Here is a 19641-nt window from a genome sequence, read left to right as displayed (position 1 = left end):
AACTAACTAGCCCTGAAGATAGAAAAAATAAGCCTACCTTGCCTCAGAGAAATACCCCAAAGGAAAAGGCAGCCCCCCACATATAATGACTGTGAGTAAGATGAAAAGACAAACGTAGGGATGAAATAGATTCAGCAAAGTGAGGCCCGATATTCTAGACAGAACGAGGATAGGAAAGATAACTTTGCGGTCTACACAAAACCCTAAAGAAAACCACGCAAAGGGGCAAAAAGACCCTCCGTACCGAACTAACGGCACGGAGGTACACCCTTTGCGTCCCAGAGCTTCCAGCAAAACAAATAGACAAGCTGGACAGAAAAAATAGCAACAAATAGCAAAGAAGCACTTAGCTATGCAGAGCAGCGGGCCACAGGAATGATCCAGAGAAACACAAGTCCAACACTGGAACATTGACAGGAAGCATGAATCAAAGCATTAGGTGGGGTTAAGTAGAGAAGCACCTAACGACCTCACCAGATCACCTGAGGGAGGAAACTCAGAAGCAGCAGTACCAGTTTCCTCCACAAACGGAAGCTCCCAGAGAGAATCAGCCGAAGTACCACTTGTGACCACAGGAGGGAGCTCTGCCACAGAATTCACAACAGATAATGATCCCAAGCAGACCGCCTGGGCAACGAAGGAGTGGCTTCGTAAGAAGCATATAAAGATCCTGGAGAGGTCTAACCATTCTCCAGATCTCAACCCCATAGAAAACCTTTTGGAGGGAGTTGAAAGTCCGTGTTGCCCAGCAACAGGCCCAAAACATCAATGCTCTAGAGGAGATCTGTATGGAGGAATGGGCCAAAATACCACTAACAGTGTGTGCCAACCTTGTGAAGACTTACCGAAAATGTTTGACCTCTGTCATTGCCAATAAAAGATATATCACAAAATATTGAGATGATCTTTTGTTAATGACCAAATACTTATTTTTTACCATAATTTGCAAAATAAATCTTGCCAAATCAGACAAGGTGATTTCATGGATTTGTTTTCTCATTTTGACTCTCATAGTTGTGGTCTACCTATGATGTCAATTACAGGCCTCTCTTTTTAAGTGGGAGAACTTGCACAATTGGTGGCTGACTAAATACTTGTTAACCACTGTAACTGGTATGCCACCTTTAGCAGCAACAACTGCAATTAAATATTTGTGATAACTGGCAATGAGTCTTTTACAACGCTCTGGAGGAATTTTGGGCCAACTCATCTTTGCAGAATTGTTGTACTTCAGCCACATTGGAGGGTTTCCGAGCATGAAGTGCCTTTTTAAGGTCATGCCACAGCATCTCAATCATATTAAGGTCAATGCTTTGAATAGGCCACTCCAAAGTCTTAATTTTGTTTTCTTAAGCCATTCAAAGGTGGACTTGCTGGTGTGTTTTGGATCTTTATCCTGGTGCATAACCCAAATGCATTTCAGCTTAAGGTCACGAACAGATGGCCAGACATTCTTCTTCAGGATTTTTTGGTAGACAGCAAAATTCATGGTTACATTTACCACAGCAAGTCTTCCAAGTCCTGAAGCAGCAAAACAGACCAAGACCTTCATACTACCACAACCATATTTTACAGTTGGTATGATGTTCCTTTTCTGAAATGCTGTATTACTTCTATGCCAAATGTAATGGGACATACACCTTCCAAAAAGTTCAACCTTTGTCTCATGAGTCCACAGACTATTCTCCCAAAAGTCTTGGGGATCATCAAAATGTTTTCTGGCAAAACTGAGAGGAGCCTTTATGTTCTTATTGTTCAGGAGTGCTTTTCATCTTGGAACTCTGCCATGCAGGCCATTTTTGCACAGTCTGTTTCTCATGGTGAAGTCATGAACAAGGACCTTAACTGATGCAAGTGAGGCCTGTAGCTTTTTTGGATGTTGTTGTAGGGTCTTGGGTTCATTTTAGTCGGCCGGCCACTTCTGGCAAGGTTCATCACTGTTCCATATTTTTGCCATTTGTGGATAATGGCTCTCACTGTGGTTTGTTGGAGTCCCAAAGCTTTAGAAATTGCTTCATTCCTTCTCTAGACTGATACATCTCACTTACTTTGTTTCTCATTTGTTCCAGAATTTCTTTGAATCACAGAATGATATCTAGCTTTGAGGGACTTTTGGTCTACATCACTTTGTCAGGCAGATCCTATTTTAGTGTTTTCTTGATTGAGAAGAGGTGTGGCAGTAATCAGTCCTGGCTAGGGAATTTGAAATCAGCTTCCCTAAGATCGAAAAGCCACAGCTAATTTATGTTTTAAGGGGTAGGGCAATTACTTTTTCACACAGGGCCCTGTAGATTTGGATTTCTTTTTTCCTTACTAATTAAGGAATTATTATCAATTAAATACTGTATTCTGTGTTAACTTGTGTTATATTTGCCTAATATTAAAATTTGTCTGGGGATCTGAAACATTTAAGTGTCACAAACATGCAAAAGAATAGGAAATCAGGAAGGGGGCAAACACTTTTTCACATAACTGTATGTCCATTTAAGTTACGTTTTACAATTTGACTTTGTGTTGAAAAATATATTTAAAATAACAAGTTTCTAAGTCATGTTAGTATACTCTCTAATTATTATTCTCAGTATATTGCACCTACTGTACCAGTCAAAAGAGATGAATATGACTTACATTATCTTGATGAAACAAGAATTTATTCCCAAATCTTCCAGCATAGTAATTGCTCAACGGTGAATGGTCAGTTCCTGCTGGGACTGCAGACTTTCTTCCCTGCGGCTTTAGACAAACACTTACTCTTCTGGAAGGGACTGGAGGCAGCAATTAATGTCAAAGCATTCACTTGACCCCTAAGCCACTTTGTAAGACACTGTAGTCTTATGGTACCGTCACACAGTGCAATTTAGATCGCTACGACGGCACGATTTGTGACGTTCGAGCGATATAGGTACGATATCGCAGCGTGTGACACGCTCCTGCGATCAGGGACCCCGCTGTGAATCGTACGTCGTAGCACATCGTTTGAAACTTTCTTTCGTCGTCTAGTGTCCCGCTGTGGCGGCATGATCGCATGGTGTGACAAAGGTGTGCACGATATTGTATACGATGTAAAGGGCGGAGGAGCTGGCTACGTAGGAGCGCTGAATTCTCCACCTCCCGTGTGCTGATTGGGCGGTACAATACTGTGCGCTCATTCGACAAAGGACTATTGTTCCCAGCGGATAAAACCGGAGCTCTCGAGCGCGCTATTCATTTCTCTCTGTAGCACGTGCTGTGAACAGAACTCCTAAATTCGCTGGATTCCCTGGACTTTTAACTACTAGACTTTTACCGCAAAAGGTATGTATAACGCTACAGCGTAGCATATGTTGCGCTTCAACGGGGATAAACGCTGGAGTGTGGTTGATTGTTCCTTTGAGTAGGGTAGGCCTGAGAACCTCAGGTACACAGCTGTTGCGTGGCCCAATTAATTAATCCTTTTACAGATCGAGATGGTTGACTGCCCCATTTAATACCAGTAGTAACATATATAGTTATTAGATCAATGGTCAGAACATTGTTTTGTAAGCACGTGTATTTATTGTACGTTTGTTTTCTTTTTAGGAACTATGCTCACTTCCGATGAGAGTTCTGTTGTTGCTGCTGCCCTGGTGTTTGAGGCAGCACGTCTCCAAGAGGAGAGACGTCCTAAACGAAAACGTCGCATGTGGACCCGGAGCTGGCTGCAAAAAAGATCCACATTGTCACACATGGGTCTCATAAGAGAGTTACGTGACAATAACCCTCAAGATTTCCGAAACTACCTTCGGATGTCCGAGGAATCCTTCAAAATAATACTGTCTGCTGTTACGCCACTCATACAAAGGTGTGATACGCCGATGCGTGCAGCCGTGCCCGTGGAGGAAAGGTTGGCGGTGACACTGCGCTTCCTGGCAACAGGAAGGTCTCTTCAGGATTTGCAGTTTTCCGCAGCTGTTTCCAGACCTTTCCTGAGCGTTGTGATTCCGGAGACATGCGAGGCCATTGTGCAGAGCTTAAGGCATTATATGGAGGTACTACTATTTTTTTTTGGCTGCTGTGTTATGTCGATATATTATACTAGCTATTGAACCAGTTCTACGCCCTGATGGCGAGCATTTCTATAGGTATATGTTCTACATCCTATCATGTGCTGCTCCCATCCTGCGCCCCCATTCAGACATGTGCTGCTGTGATCCTGCGCCTCCATTCTGACATGTGCTGCTACCATTTTGCGTCTCCATTCTGATATGTGCTGCTCCAACCCTGCGCCACCCTTTTTTATTTGCTGCTCCCAACGTAATTTTATTGATTCTATTATTTAGATATATTGTTTAGCACCCCCTCTGAGTGACCGAAGCCATCTGTAAAAAAAATGGCTGCCTGCATACTCTGTGTTGTTGACTTTGTTATACTAATCCATACTGCGCCTCAATCGCTGTAGGATGTCCACATGAGAGTGTATGTGCATAATATATTTGACCAAATTTGTACATGTTTCCTTCTCATCTTGCAGTTTCCCAAGACGGCGGATGACTGGAAGAGGATTGGTTCCGATTTTGATGAGCTGTGGCAGTTTCCAAACTGCGGTGGTGCATTAGATGGAAAGCATGTGCGCATCACGCAACCAGCCAACTCTGGATCATTTTTTTTCAACTACAAAGGATATTTCAGTGTGATCCTCATGGCCCTTGTCAATGCAAACTATGAGTTTGTCGATGTGGATGTTGGCATGAATGGTCGAGTCTCCGACGGTGGTGTTTTTGAACACACTTCATTTGGGGAAAGCTTGAGGAACAATGAACTGCTGTTGCCACTAAATGAAGACACAAAAGCAAACCTAAATTTTGTCTTCATCGCTGATGAAGCTTTCCCTCTTCATCCACATTTGCTGAAGCCATTTGCACAGAGAACACTCACACCGGAGCGCAGAATCTTTAATTACCGGTTGTCGAGGGCCCGTCGTGTGGTTGAAAATGCCTTTGGGATAATGGCAAATCGGTTTAGAGTGTTCCACACAGCTATCAACTTGAAGCTGCCGTCTATAGACATTGTGGTTTTGGCATGCTGTGTGCTCCATAATTTCCTGAGACGTCATGATACGAACTCCTATTCTCCTCCTTCGTTTATTGATGCAGTGGACGCACGAACCGGAGATATTGTGCCCGGGGAATGGCGTACACAACCTGAAAATTTTACAGCTCTTCAAGCTCTTGGATCTGGCAGACAGGCAGACGATGCAAGGGACTGTCGCGAAAAATACTGTCAGTACTTTAATGGTTCTGGAGCTGTACCGTGGCAGGATCGCGCCGTATAACATAAAAATTTGTTTTTTTGCTTTGCTGTCATATAAACCTCGCTAAATAACTTTAAATGTGATGCCTATACAATGTTGCTGTTAACCCTTATAGCTTGGTAAACATTAAAGAAAGAATGCGAAGATTTTTGTTTTTTTTTGTAACACTTCTTGGTTTTAAATTATTTTACAACAAAATATAACATAACCCCCCCACCAAAAAAAATATTATCTCCTGCCCAAGAGGTGTCGCAGCGTCACGCCCTGCTGCTCCACTTGACTCTGGAGGAGCGCTGCTGTCTGCTGCAGGAGCGCTGCTGTCCGCTCCAGTCGCAATTGTCTCGCCAGGAGCTCTCTTACGGTGGCCGTTTCTGTGGATAGAAGAGGTTGGAGAACCAACGTTGATTCCTCTGAAAATACATCTCGACCTCTGGGGCAGGACCGAATTTTCTGTGTTGTAAATTTCTATTTGGTCTGGCACCACAGGGCGATGTAAATTTTAATATATTTTACAGTTTTGGTTGTCTATGGTGACATCCAGCAGAAAACCACTCGCATTATCTTGATACTTACGGAGAAGGGACGCCGGTTCCTCATTGCCAGAACCAGAGCTGCTAATTTCCCATCCCAGCGATCTGGCCACTGCTGCAGCACCTAAAAGCAAATAATAACAGATCTGGTTAACTATGGAACACGCCGTTGGGAAGCGCTCGCAGTTTTGGTCACTTACGTATGTTAGCTTCTGGGGAGAATGCCGCCGACCCGGGGGAGGAAGAGGAGTGTCGAAAGGGAGGTGTTGAGGGTGGTGTAGGGGTGCGAGGCCGTCTGCTCTCTGGTGGTGGCGTGGTAGGCCGCTGGGTCATTACTGCGTCTGTAATGTATTCAAATATTTCCGCTACCCTCTTATGTCCCGTATGCAGTTGAAAAACTGTAATCTATGATTGTTAACTTACGTGACGTCACGGACTGTGGGCTCCCGCTGGTGCTGGATGCTGTGGTGCTGCTGGCAATGGCAGGTACCTGTTGCTGCCGCTGTCTCTCTACACAGAAAGTTTACAAACGCAATCTTTAAAAACACATGTAGAGTGCTGCAGATCAAAGCTAACAATATACTGAAACATAAAATTTATATCACACTTCACAGGGGTGCGAGGGTGCATGGTCGCAACAGATGGTGGAGGTGTGGTAGGCCGCTGGGTCATTACTGCGTCTGTAATGTCTTCAAATATTTCAGGTACCCTGTTATGTCCCGTGTGATGTTAAAAAAAATGCAATAAATGATTGTGAACTTACGTGATGTCCCGGACTGTGGGCTCCCACTGGTGCCTGAAGATGGGGTACTGGTGGCAATGGTGTGTCTGACTTGCCGCCGCTGTCTCTCTACACCTAAAGTAAAGAATCACAATGTTTACACACAAATGTTGAGTGCTGCAGAGCAAAGCTTACAATATACTCAAACATAAAATCGAGATCACACTTTACAGGGGTGCGATACTCAGACATGTATGTGGGCTCTGGTGTTCAATGGTCTTCCTGTCTTTGGAAAACGTATTATTTCATCTGTAGGCCAACCTCCTCCGTTAATATTTATGGGAAATTTAGAAAGTAAAAATTATGGACATCTTAATAATTTCAAGATGGAGGTTGAGATTAGGGAACCCGACAAGTTTTCTCACGGACAACGCATATTCCGCTTGGAGAATAACTAAATTGTACAAAAACGGGGCATGTGTTTTAATGCATTTGAGGTCACGTTGGCAACCATGAGCGCAAGACTCCCTCCCAAACCCCCCCCCCTCCTGACAGCATGCATCTCCAAATCCCCCCATACTAGTACTTGCCTCGCCTTGCCTCCGCACGCAACTCCGCAAACATTTGTGGCGTTTTATAGCGGAGGTCAGCCCATTTTTTACGCAGCTGAAGCTGACTGCGGCAGACACCAAACCTCCTCTCCATCATTCTTGTTATTTGTCCAAGCACTTCTCGCTTGTGGATGTGTGGGTGGGCAGGGCGGCTCTCCAGACCCTCGTAATCCATGGCATCCATCTGGGAAATAAAAAAAAGGAGTTCTGGCTGCCCCAGAGGAGCAGAACGCATTCTCGCCGCCATTTTAGATGGAATGACCCTGAAGAGCAACGCCCAGAGGAGGAGCTGCGCTCCGCCGTCCTGCCGCGCCATTGGCATCGCAATAGCGTTGCCGTTTATGAACAGCGTCACATTTGTGACGACTGAGCGTTAAGAAAGGAACGCACATAGTAAATGCCGTTCGAAGTATCGTTATATAACGCCGGAGCGGCACGTTAAGTACGCTCGTGGTCTATGACGGCGTGATGACGTTACAGCGTTCCTGCGTGCCTGCCCTAGCTTGTTTTTGTCCCCTGACATCGTGATAATGGCTGCCAGTCGCCGTGGTCCACCTATGGGCATCCCAGAGCTCAAGTTCCTTATTGGAACAATGGATAGGATGCAGTATGAAACCACAGGGATGGTGCTGCACCGCAACCAGCACAAGGAGGAAGTTGTCCGTGTGGTGTCTGAGGGCCTCAGGAAGCGGTTTGGGATAACTCGGACCAAGGCCCAGATTGTTAAAAAATGGGGCGATCTCAAGTCGAAAAGCCCAGAGCGCCTGCAGGAGCTTCGCCAGGAGATTAGCAGAGGTTAGTACTCAGGTACCCAAAAGTATGTTGGACAGCTATGGGACAGTTTGAATGTTGCAGAGCCACTATGTGCCACAGCTATGGGACAGTATGAACGTTGCAGAGCCACTATGTGCCACAGCTATGGGACAGTTTGAACGTTGCAGAGCCACTATGTGCCACTGCTATGGGACAGTTTGAACGTTGCAGAGCCACTATGTGCCACAGCTATGGGACAGTTTCTACGTTGCAGAGCCACTATGTGCCACTGCTATGGGACAGTTTGAACGTTGCAGAGCCACTATGTGCCACTGCTATGGGACAGTTTGAACGTTGCAGAGCCACTATGTGCCACAGCTATGGGACAGTTTCTACGTTGCAGAGCCACTATGTGCCACTGCTATGGGACAGTTTGAATGTTGCAGAGCCACTATGTGCCACAGCTATGGGACAGTTTGAATGTTGCAGAGCCACTATGTGCCACAGCTATGGGACAGTTTGAACGTTGCAGAGCCACTATGTGCCACAGCTATGGGACAGTATGAACGGTGAAAAGTACTATGTGGCACAGCTAACTGCTGACCGAACTTTTTTTTTCCTTCACAGAGGCAAAGAGACAGCGCCGCCGTAGACACGAGGCATCACACACCGCCTCTGAAGTCCCAGAGCCCTCCGGGTCAAAGACAACTGATCCTAGTAGGTTCCCACAATAATGTGATTTGGGTTTGGTTGCAGGTCCCCTCCTCCCCCCCCCCCCGGCAGCCAGTGTTGCCATATATGCTGACAGACCTTTTTTTTTTTTTTTTCCCTTCACAGAGGCAAAGACACAGCACCACCGCCGCCACGAGGCATCCCGCCCAGCCTCTTCTGGCTCTGTGCCCTCAGGGTCAACTCCTCCAGATCCTAGTAGGTTCCCACAATAATGTGATTTGGATTTTGTTTCTGGTCCCCTTCCCCCCCCCGGCAGCCAGTGTTGCCATATATGCTAACAGAACTTTTTTAAAAAAATTTTTTTTTTTTTTTCTTCACAGAGGCAAAGACACAGCACCGCAGCCGCCACGAGGCATCCCGCACAGCCTCTTCTGGCTCTGTGCCCTCAGGGTCCAATGTCCCGGAGCCCTCCGGGTCAACTCCTCCAGATCCTAGTAGGTTCCCACAAAAATGTGATTTGGATTTTGTTTCTGGTCCCCTTCCCCCCCCCCGGCAGCCAGTGTGGCCATATATGCTAACAGACCTTTTTCAAAAATTTTTTTTTTTTTTTTTTTTCTTCACAGAGGCAAAGACACAGCACCGCCGCCGCCACGAGGCATCCCGCCCAGCCTCTTCTGGCTCTGTGCCCTCAGGGTCCAATGTCCCGGAGCCCTCCGGGTCAACTCCTCCAGATCCTAGTAGGTTCCCACAAAAATGTGATTTGGATTTTGTTTCTGGTCCCCTTCCCCCCCCCCGGCAGCCAGTGTGGCCATATATGCTAACAGACCTTTTTCAAAAATTTTTTTTTTTTTTTTTTTTCTTCACAGAGGCAAAGACACAGCACCGCCGCCGCCACGAGGCATCCCGCCCAGCCTCTTCTGGCTCTGTGCCCTCAGGGTCCAATGTCCCGGAGCCCTCCGGGTCAACTCCTCCAGATCCTAGTAGGTTCCCACAAAAATGTGATTTGGATTTTGTTTCTGGTCCCCTTCCCCCCCCCGGCAGCCAGTGTGGCCATATATGCTAACAGACCTTTTTCAAAAATTTTTTTTTTTTTTTTTTCTTCACAGAGGCAAAGACACAGCACCGCCGCCGCCACGAGGCATCCCGCCCAGCCTCTTCTGGCTCTGTGCCCTCAGGGTCCAATGTCCCGGAGCCCTCCGGGTCAACTCCTCCAGATCCTAGTAGGTTCCCACAAAAATGTTATTTGGATTTTGTTTCTGGTCCCCTTCCCCCCCCCGGCAGCCAGTGTTGCCATATATGCTAACAGAACTTTTAAAAAAATTTTTTTTTTTTTTTTTTTCTTCACAGAGTCAAAGACACAGCACCACCGCCGCCACGAGGCATCCCGCCCAGCCTCTCCTGGATCTGTGCCCTCCGGGTCAACTCCTCCAGATCCTAGTAGGTTCCCACAATTATGTGATTTGGATTAAGTTGCAGGTCCCCTCTTAACACCCCCCCCCTCCCCCGGCAGCCACTGTTGCCATATATGCTGACAGACCTTGTTTTTTTTTTTTCCTTCACAGAGGCAAAGAGACAGCGCCGCCGCCGACAGCACGAGGCATTCAACAGCGACTCAGATCCAGAAGTGCCCTCCGTGCCTCAACATCCTAGTAGGTTCCCACAATTAAGTTATTTGGATTTTGTTGCAGGCCCACTCTTTCACCCCCAACCCAAACAACCACCCTCCCCACCCCCCCCCCCCCCCCCTTTGCTTATTTTTTTTATTTTTTTTCATTCACAGAAGCAAAGACACATCGGGAGACTACAGTGTTATTAATGTTATGTTTTTTGACCCACAGCTCTCGTCACTGTCAACAAAGAGGATATTGAAGCCGGCATAGACAAGTTACTCCACACTATGGCACATATTCAGGAGCAGCACAATGTGGCAATGGAGGAGCTGCAGAAGCTGCGGGACATGTGCCAGCAGTTGTAGGCGGGCCAATAATCCATTTTTTGTTGTTCCAATTAAAAGATTTAGTTAAACTTTCATTCGATTTTTTTTTTTAGTTAACTGTACATGAATTTGTTACGTTAATTTGTTCCCTCATACAGTGCTGTGATTGAGACACACCAATCAAAAAGTAGTGATAGAATGTATAATAAAAGCTTTTATTTCAAACATTATTTTAACAAGACAAAAAAAAAAAAGGGATGTAAAAGTAGTTAGGAAATCACAAATTATGATACGACGATTGTTCCGGCTGAAAATTTTGGTGCCTGATGGGCGAAGCCATATGTAAAGGTATTGGTGTGTAGGAGTTATTAGGGGGTGGCTGGCCGAAGTGGGAAACGTGAGGATTGTGTCGCATCGATGTCTGACCCTGTGACCAACCATTGAAATTTGATGGCTCTGTCCGCTGTATTGGCCGGGAAGAGACCAAACAAGTGTTCTTGTCCAAATCGCCATCAGTACCCTTGTTTACTGCTTCCAGAATCAGACGCTCTGCTAGTATTCTTTGGTTGTCGTCCATTTTTGCCAGTTTGTCAACCACATAGTGTCCAAACCCCTCTAACGCAGGGCTAACATTTCTTGTCAACACCTTCTTTGCCAGGCTCAATAGTTCATTTGAGGCGTCTGAGGTGGCTTTCCGTTTTCTTTGAACTTGCCTCGATTGACTCCTGGCAGGTGCAGCCTCCACTAGATCTGTTGTTGTGCAGTCCTGTGAACAGTCAAGTGTACTCTCCTGCGCACTGTCATCCTGGGGGGGGGAAAAAAAAAAAAAGTTATGAACCCGGCAACAAAAAGTAGTACCACCATAACCGCATCCAAACTATATATTCGTAGTAGGTAACAAAAAGATTATAATATATTTGATGCTTAGTAATATTCTTTAACCCTCCCTTTTATTGAATACTTTGAACTACACTGTTCTGACTGCTATGGGAACCTGACCAATATTTAATAGTCTAAATAGTCTCAACAAGAGTACATCGGCAGCTTGACGCGATACTATTTTCTATATTGCTTCGATGGTATGGTTTACATATATCTCCATTTCATACATATTACGTTCCCCTTATAATTCTTGACTGCAACAGGGTTACTTATGTGTACATGTTTTTGTAACAACTTTAAACTGATGTGATAATCAGAAGTATAAAACCTAAAATGCAGAGAAAAATTATGTAATTATAGGACACATTGGTGAACTTTCGTCCAAAGAGCTACTTACTTGTTGCCCTTGTGACTCCTGCTCGGCGTGGTTCTCCGAAACTATTGGTTCCACAGGTGCCAACAATCGAAGACACGTTGAAGTCCGTGGCACCTCTTGGTCCCTCAGAAAATTAAGATGCTCAAAATACCACAGTTTTGGCACATAAACTTCTTCAGTGGAAGCTCCGGACCTTGTAGTCTGAAGAACCTTGTTCAGCTCCTTCCTCCAGACCGTGCGGAGCGCCTGGATTTTCTTTTTAATAACTGCTTCGTTAGCTGCCTCATCTGGTGCCTGACGATTGTAAAGCTCAATGAGCTGTAAGTAACCCTCCCTCCTCTTTTCCCTGTTACAATACTCAGGAGATTTTATTTTCCAGAGGCAGGGAAAAGACTGATAAATCTCTATGAAATCCCGGATGAACTCCACACGATTTGACATCTAAAAAGTAATTACAAAAAAAAATTACATGGTTGACAAAGCGTCCTATTAACAATACTTTTGCCAGTGTGCCAAACGTTTAACAACAGCAGCCACACAAAGCGCTCATGCCTACCATCGCTTCTTCCATCTGCCGCGCCTATAGTCCACCATAACCCAAAACAGTGTACCGCCCGCTTCCCTACAGCAGCCACACAAAGCGCTCATGGTGACCATACATTGTACCATCTGCCACGCTGTAGCGCAACAGACACAACCGGTCATAAGCAGTCACAACAGCGTACCATCCGCATCGCTTCAGCGGTGGAACGAAGCGGTCATGCCGAACAAACTGAGTTCCATCTACCACGCTGTAGCCCACCAGTCACGACCAGTCACAACAGCGTACCATCCGCATCGCTTCTTCCATCTGCCGCGCCTATAGTCCACCATAACCCAAAACAGTGTACCGCCCGCTTCCCTACAGCACCATGCCACGCCGCATTGATGCAGTAATTGAGTGCATTTATTGAACATATATATTTCAGTAGGACAATATTTCAGCTTTTAAAATAATTTTTCCAGCTGGTGTTATAAAGTATTCTAATTCACAGAGATAATGACTTTTGGGTTTTTATTGGCCGTACGTAGTGATGAGCGAGCATGCTCGCCATTACTTGGTACTCGCACAAGCATCTCACTGCTCGAGATGTTCTGAGTTCGCCAAGTATTTCTGGGGTTGCTCAGCGGGAGCTCAGGTCCCCTCCCTGCATGTTTGGCGCTCTTTAGCCAGAGTGCACCGCCATAAACTATTGGCGCATGCGCCTGGCTATCATTGACCTTCCTCTTCCTCATAACTTACATTTGTAATGACCTGGTGCATCTTATCACATTGTTCTGTAGCCGATAGATGGCCCTCTCAGTATCTACTGATAATAGCACTGATGGACATCTATTTCACTCTCCCGGGATCTTATCTCTAAACAGGAGTATGAGTTTTTGTTACCTAAGTATCCACTCACGGCCACTTTTTATGCACTCCCGAAGATTCACAAGGGGCTGAATCCACTAAAGGGACGACCCATAGTGTCGGGAATGGACTCCCTGCTACAGAACTGTGGGATTTATGTGGATCAAATCTTACGTCCCTTTTTGGTGGCCACTCCGTCATACCTGAGAGACACAGCAGACCTACTATTGAAATTGGAGGGAATACACTTGGAGGAGGAGTACTGGTTGGCATCTATTGATATAGAGGCCTTATACAGCAGCATACCACACGAGGCAGGGATCAGAGGAGTACAATTCTACCTACAACAAAGGTCGGTGGCATGCAGAGAGCACAATACGTTTATACTGTCTCTTCTGGAATTTACACTCACCCATAACACCTTTACGTTTGATGGTAAGCACTTCCACCAGCTCAGGGGCACTGCGATGGGGAGTCCCTGTGTCCCATCGTATGCAAATTTGTTCCTGAGCTGGTGGGAGGAAACGGTGGTGTTCGGGGGTGATGTTGGCTGGTGGCAGGACTCCATTCTAGTTTGGTACAGGTTTATAGACGATGTGTTTCTGGTATGGACGGGGACGAGAGAGACGTTTGGGGACTTCCTAGGGGACCTTAATCATAACGATCTAGGGCTCAGGTTTACATCAGAAATTCAAAAACAGGAGCTGGCCTTTTTGGATGTCACCATTAAAAAAGAGGATAGAGGTGGAATATCCACAAGTATATACCGTAAACCGACAAGCACAAATAGCCTCTTGCATTGGCAAAGTCACCATCCAACCCCCCTGAAGAGAGGGATCCCTAAAGGCCAGTTCCTGAGACTTAAGAGGAACTGCTCCAGGAAAGATCTGTTTGACAGGCAAGCAGGGGATATGTACAGGAGATTCAGAGAAAAGGGATACCCGAGGCATGTACTTGACACTGCTTTTGAACATGCCAAAAAAACAGACAGACAAAAACTTCTACAAAGTAAGGGGGGAGACGAGGAAGGAAAGGAGGACATTAGGATAATTGGCACTTTTGACATTAGGCACCAAGAGATCCGAAAAATATTGCTCAAACACTGGGATATCATCAGACTGGATCCGGAACTGAGTGAAGTGGTGGGAGAATACCCCAGCATCACGTTTAGGAAAGGAAAGTCGCTCAGAGACATGCTTGTACATAGCCAATATAGAAGACCAGAACCAAGTGGCACTTGGCTAGACAGAAAGCCATGTGGTTTTTTCAAATGCGGCAACTGTAGCATGTGTAGATGGATGGAACCAGGAAAATTATTTTGCAGCTCGGCCACAGGGAGAATATACTATCAGAGAAACTTCTCCAATTGTAAAACTACAGGGGTGGTGTATATGGCGAAATGCTCATGCCCGAAAGACTATATAGGCAAAACAAAAAGGGAATTTAGGAGACGAGTAGGGGAGCATATGGGGGATATCAGAAACAACCGGGATACCCCACTAGCGAAGCATATACAAACCCACCATGGGGGAGATGTCAAAAGTGTGAACTTCACTGTTATTGAAGTGGTAAACATTAACCCCAGAGGGGGCAATACGGATAAGACCATTCTAAGGAGGGAGTGCGAATGGATATTTAGAATGGGGAGACTTGAACCTAAAGGACTGAATGACCAATTATCATATGCCTGCTTCTTGTAGTACAGTCAAATTAGGAGTGTGAGTCAGGGGTCAATATTTTAAAGCTTTGCATATGTCTAACTTTTGTCTGGGTCTCCCGACGAAATAGGGGAGCGGCATAGATCAGTGTGCAATATCCATGTATCAATATCCATGTATCAATACCCCGCTCAAATAACCCTACTGCCGAAAATGCATCCGCTTAACCCTATAACTGCATCATAATGTCGCCTGCGAGCGGATACACCTGGCCTGGGATATTGAAATAGATGTCCATCAGTGCTATTATCAGTAGATACTGAGAGGGCCATCTATCGGCTACAGAACAATGTGATAAGATGCACCAGGTCATTACAAATGTAAGTTATGAGGAAGAGGAAGGTCAATGATAGCCAGGTGCATGCGCCAATGGTTTATGGCGGTGCACTCTGGCTAAAATATCCGGACGGAAAAGCATCGTTAAGATGAGGGGGAGAGGAATACTCTTTCCTCTAATAGGTCCGGCCCCGATATCCAATGGGGAGAGAACCACAATAATACCAACTCCCTGCCACGGTATATACACAAACAGTGTGCAGGCGTAATATACATGGGGGATGAGCGTAGGTGCGGGCATCACTACTTGTTCCTACGCCTTGGCTGGGATTTTGGAGGAGGCGCGGCCCGCCCCCCCCCTGTTGTGAATTCTGTGGTCAAACTCCCTCCTGTGGTCATGAGTGGTACTTCGGCTGGTTCTGTCTATGAGCTTCCTCTGGTGGATGTGAGTGGGGCTGTGGCTTCTGAGTTTCCTTCCTCAGGTGACGAGGTTAAGTCGTTAGGTGCTGCTCTATTTAACTCCACCTAGTTCTTTGTTCCTGGCCTCCAGTCAATGTTCCAGTATTGGTCTTGCTCTCTCCTGTATCGTTCTTGTGGCCTGTCTGCACTGCATAAGCTAAGTTCTGCTTGTGTTACTTTTGTTTGCTATTTTTTCTGTCCAGCTTGCTATATTGGTTTTTCTTGCTTGCTGGAAGCTCTGGGACGTAGAGGGAGCACCTCCGTGCCGTTAGTCGGTACGGAGGGTCTTTTTGCGCCCTCTGCGTGGTTGTTTGTAGGTTTTTGTGCTGACCGCAAAGCTATCTTTGCTATCCTCGGTCTATTCAGTAAGTCGGGCCTCACTTTGCTAAAACCTATTTCATCTCTGTGTTTGTATTTTCATCTTTACTCACAGTCATTATATGTGGGGGGCTGCCTTTTCCTTTGGGGAAGGCTTATTTTTCTATCTTCAGGGCTAGCTAGTTTCTCAGGCTGTGCCCGAGGCACCTAGGTCTGGTCAGGAGCGCTCCATGGCTACCTCTAGTGTGGTGTGATAGGATTAGGGATTGCGGTCAGCAGAGTTCCCACGTCTCAGAGCTCGTCCTATGTTATTAGTAACTATCAGGTCACTTTGTGTGCTCTTAACCACCAGGTCCATTGTGTTTCTGAATCACCAGTTCATAACAGTACTGGAGGCCCAAAGTACTAATGCTTCTCAATAGAGGGAAAAGAGAAGTTCTGAGACCATTTTTTTTTCTCTGCACTGTGTTTTGTCTTTCTTTTCCCCTAGACATTTGGGTGGTTCAGGACACAGGTGTAGTGATGGACATTAAAGGTCTGTCTTCTTGTGTGGATAATCTCACTGCAAGAGTACAAAAAATTCAAGACATTATGGTTCAGAAATCTATGTTAGAACCTAGAATTCCTATTCCTGATTTATTTTCTGGAGATAGAGCTAAGTTTCTGAATTTCAAAAATAATTGCAAACTGTTTCTGGCTTTGAAACCCCGCTCCTCTGGTGACCCAGTTCAACAAGTTAAGATCATTATTTCTTTATTACGTGGCGACCCTCAAGACTGGGCATTTTCCCTTGCGCCAGGAGATCCTGCATTAAGTAATATTGATGCGTTTTTTCTGGCGCTCGGATTGCTTTATGATGAACCTAGTTCAGTGGATCAGGCAGAGAAAAATTTGCTGGCTCTGTGTCAGGGTCAGGATGAGGTAGAGATATATTGTCAGAAGTTTAGGAAGTGGTCTGTGCTCACTCAATGGAATGAATGTGCGCTGGCAGCAATTTTCAGAAAGGGTCTCTCTGAAGCCCTTAAGGATGTCATGGTGGGATTTCCTATGCCTGCTGGTCTGAATGAGTCTATGTCTTTGGCCATTCAGATCGATCGACGCTTACGTGAGCGTAAAACTGTGCACCATTTGGCGGTATTATCTGAATATAAACCTGAACCTATGCAATGTGATAGGACTTTGACCAGAGCTGAACGGCAAGAACACAGACGTCTGAATGGGCTGTGTTTTTACTGTGGTGATTCCACTCATGCTATTTCCGATTGTCCTAAGCGCACTAAGCGGTTCGCTAGGTCTGCCACCATTGGTACGGTACAGTCGAAATTTCGTTTGTCCGTTACTTTGATCTGCTCTTTGTCATCCTATTCTGTCATGGCATTTGTGGATTCAGGCGCTGCCCTGAATTTGATGGACTTGGAGTTTGCTAGGCGCTGTGGGTTTTTCTTGGAGCCCTTGCAGTATCCTATTCCATTGAGAGGAATTGATGCTACGCCTTTGGCCAAGAATAAGCCTCAGTACTGGACCCAACTGACCATGTGCATGGCTCCTGCGCATCAGGAGGATATTCTCTTTCTGGTGTTGCAGAATCTGCATGATGTGGTCGTGTTGGGGTTGCCATGGCTACAAGTCCATAACCCAGTATTGGATTGGAAGTCTATGTCTGCGTCCAGCTGGGGTTGTCAGGGGGTACATGGTGATGTTCCATTTCTGTCTATTTCATCATCCACCCCTTCTGAGGTCCCAGAGTTCTTGTCGGATTACCGGGATGTATTTGATGAGCCCAAGTCCAGTGCCCTACCTCCGCATAGGGATTGCGATTGTGCTATCGATTTGATTCCTGGTAGTAATTTTCCTAAAGGTCGACTGTTTAATTTGTCTGTGCCTGAGCACGCCGCAATGCGGAGTTACGTAAAGGAATCCTTGGAGAAGGGTCATATTCGCCCGTCGTCGTCGTCATTGGGAGCAGGGTTCTTTTTTGTGGCCAAGAAGGATGGTTCGTTGAGACCTTGCATTGATTACCGCCTTCTAAATAAAATCACAATCAAATTTCAGTACCCCTTGCCGCTGCTGTCTGATTTGTTTGCTCGGATTAAGGGGGCTAGTTGGTTCACCAAGATAGATCTTCGTGGTGCGTATAATCTTGTGCGTATTAAACAGGGCAATGAATGGAAAACAGCATTTAATACGCCCGAGGGCCATTTTGAGTACCTGGTTATGCCATTCGGGCTTTCCAATGCTCCATCAGTATTTCAGTCCTTTATGCATGACATCTTCCGAGAGTACCTGGATAAATTCCTGATTGTATACTTGGATGATATTTTGGTCTTCTCGGATGATTGGGAGTAACATAGTAACATAGTAACATAGTTAGTAAGGCCGAAAAAAGACATTTGTCCATCCAGTTCAGCCTATATTCCATCATAATAAATCCCCAGATCTACGTCCTTCTACAGAACCTAATAATTGTATGATACAATATTGTTCTGCTCCAGGAAGACATCCAGGCCTCTCTTGAACCCCTCGACTGAGTTCGCCATCACCACCTCCTCAGGCAAGCAATTCCAGATTCTCACTGCCCTAACAGTAAAGAATCCTCTTCTATGTTGGTGGAAAAACCTTCTCTCCTCCAGACGCAAAGAATGCCCCCTTGTGCCCGTCACCTTCCTTGGTATAAACAGATCCTCAGCGAGATATTTGTATTGTCCCCTTATATACTTATACATGGTTATTAGATCGCCCCTCAGTCGTCTTTTTTCTAGACTAAATAATCCTAATTTCGCTAATCTATCTGGGTATTGTAGTTCTCCCATCCCCTTTATTAATTTTGTTGCCCTCCTTTGTACTCTCTCTAGTTCCATTATATCCTTCCTGAGCACCGGTGCCCAAAACTGGACACAGTACTCCATGTGCGGTCTAACTAGGGATTTGTACAGAGGCAGTATAATGCTCTCATCATGTGTATCCAGACCTCTTTTAATGCACCCCATGATCCTGTTTGCCTTGGCAGCTGCTGCCTGGCACTGGCTGCTCCAGGTAAGTTTATCATTAACTAGGATCCCCAAGTCCTTCTCCCTGTCAGATTTACCCAGTGGTTTCCCGTTCAGTGTGTAATGGTGATATTGATTCCCTCTTCCCATGTGTATAACCTTACATTTATCATTGTTAAACCTCATCTGCCACCTTTCAGCCCAAGTTTCCAACTTATCCAGATCCATCTGTAGCAGAATACTATCTTCTCTTGTATTAACTGCTTTACATAGTTTTGTATCATCTGCAAATATCGATATTTTACTGTGTAAACCTTCTACCAGATCATTAATGAATATGTTGAAGAGAACAGGTCCCAATACTGACCCCTGCGGTACCCCACTGGTCACAGCGACCCAGTTAGAGACTATACCATTTATAACCACCCTCTGCTTTCTATCACTAAGCCAGTTACTAACCCATTTACACACATTTTCCCCCAGACCAAGCATTCTCATTTTGTGTACCAACCTCTTGTGCGGCACGGTATCAAACGCTTTGGAAAAATCGAGATATACCACGTCCAATGACTCACCGTGGTCCAGTCTATAGCTTACCTCTTCATAAAAACTGATTAGATTGGTTTGACAGAAGCGATTTCTCATAAACCCATGCTGATATGGAGTTAAACAGTTATTCTCATTGAGATAATCCAGAATAACATCCCTCAGAAACCCTTCAAATATTTTACCAACAATAGAGG

At 45.5% G+C, this 19641-nt stretch overlaps 1 protein-coding gene and 2 long non-coding RNA genes across 5 annotated transcripts; 1 reads left to right on the top strand and 2 right to left on the bottom strand.

Annotated features, from left to right (window-relative positions):
- Positions 1–5885: 5885 nt before the first annotated feature.
- On the bottom strand, positions 5886–6747 carry LOC138663074 (uncharacterized). Of its 2 annotated transcripts, XR_011318116.1 has the most exons (4): positions 6563–6747; positions 6223–6309; positions 6000–6140; positions 5886–5923 (listed from the first exon to the last, which is right to left on the bottom strand). It is a non-coding gene; the product is annotated as an uncharacterized lncRNA (long non-coding RNA). The 2 variants fall into 2 exon arrangements; XR_011318115.1 differs by having other exon boundaries at positions 5886–6140.
- Positions 6748–9616: 2869 nt separating this feature from the next.
- LOC138663066 (uncharacterized) lies at positions 9617–10595 on the top strand. Of its 2 annotated transcripts, none has more exons than XR_011318111.1 (3): positions 9617–9776; positions 10119–10205; positions 10395–10595. It is a non-coding gene; the product is annotated as an uncharacterized lncRNA (long non-coding RNA). The 2 variants fall into 2 exon arrangements; XR_011318112.1 differs by lacking the exon at positions 9617–9776 and adding an exon at positions 9904–9993.
- A 91-nt stretch (positions 10596–10686) lies between these two features.
- On the bottom strand, positions 10687–12281 carry LOC138663057 (uncharacterized). The gene is made up of 2 exons (XM_069749123.1): positions 11772–12281; positions 10687–11297 (listed from the first exon to the last, which is right to left on the bottom strand). Exons 1-2 carry the CDS (start codon positions 12189–12191, stop codon positions 10770–10772), a joined length of 948 nt encoding a protein of 315 aa, XP_069605224.1. The 5' UTR covers positions 12192–12281; the 3' UTR covers positions 10687–10769.
- Between the last annotated feature and the right edge of the window lie 7360 nt (positions 12282–19641).

The sequence above is a fragment of the Ranitomeya imitator genome, chromosome 1 (genome assembly GCF_032444005.1).
Source record: "Ranitomeya imitator isolate aRanImi1 chromosome 1, aRanImi1.pri, whole genome shotgun sequence".
NCBI lineage: Eukaryota > Metazoa > Chordata > Amphibia > Anura > Dendrobatidae > Ranitomeya > Ranitomeya imitator.
Note: the sequence above shows the minus strand (reverse complement) of the source record. Positions and strands in the feature narration are given on the sequence as shown.

Excerpts from the sequence above, each read along its gene's own strand:
- LOC138663057 (XM_069749123.1), bottom strand. The coding sequence starts at position 12,191 with ATGTCAAATCGTGTGGAGTTCATCCGGGATTTCATAGAGATTTATCAG. Across the intron at positions 11,298-11,771 it reads AGGAGTCACAAGGGCAACAA|GATGACAGTGCGCAGGAGAG; the intron begins GTAAGTAGCTCT and ends TCCCCCCCCCAG.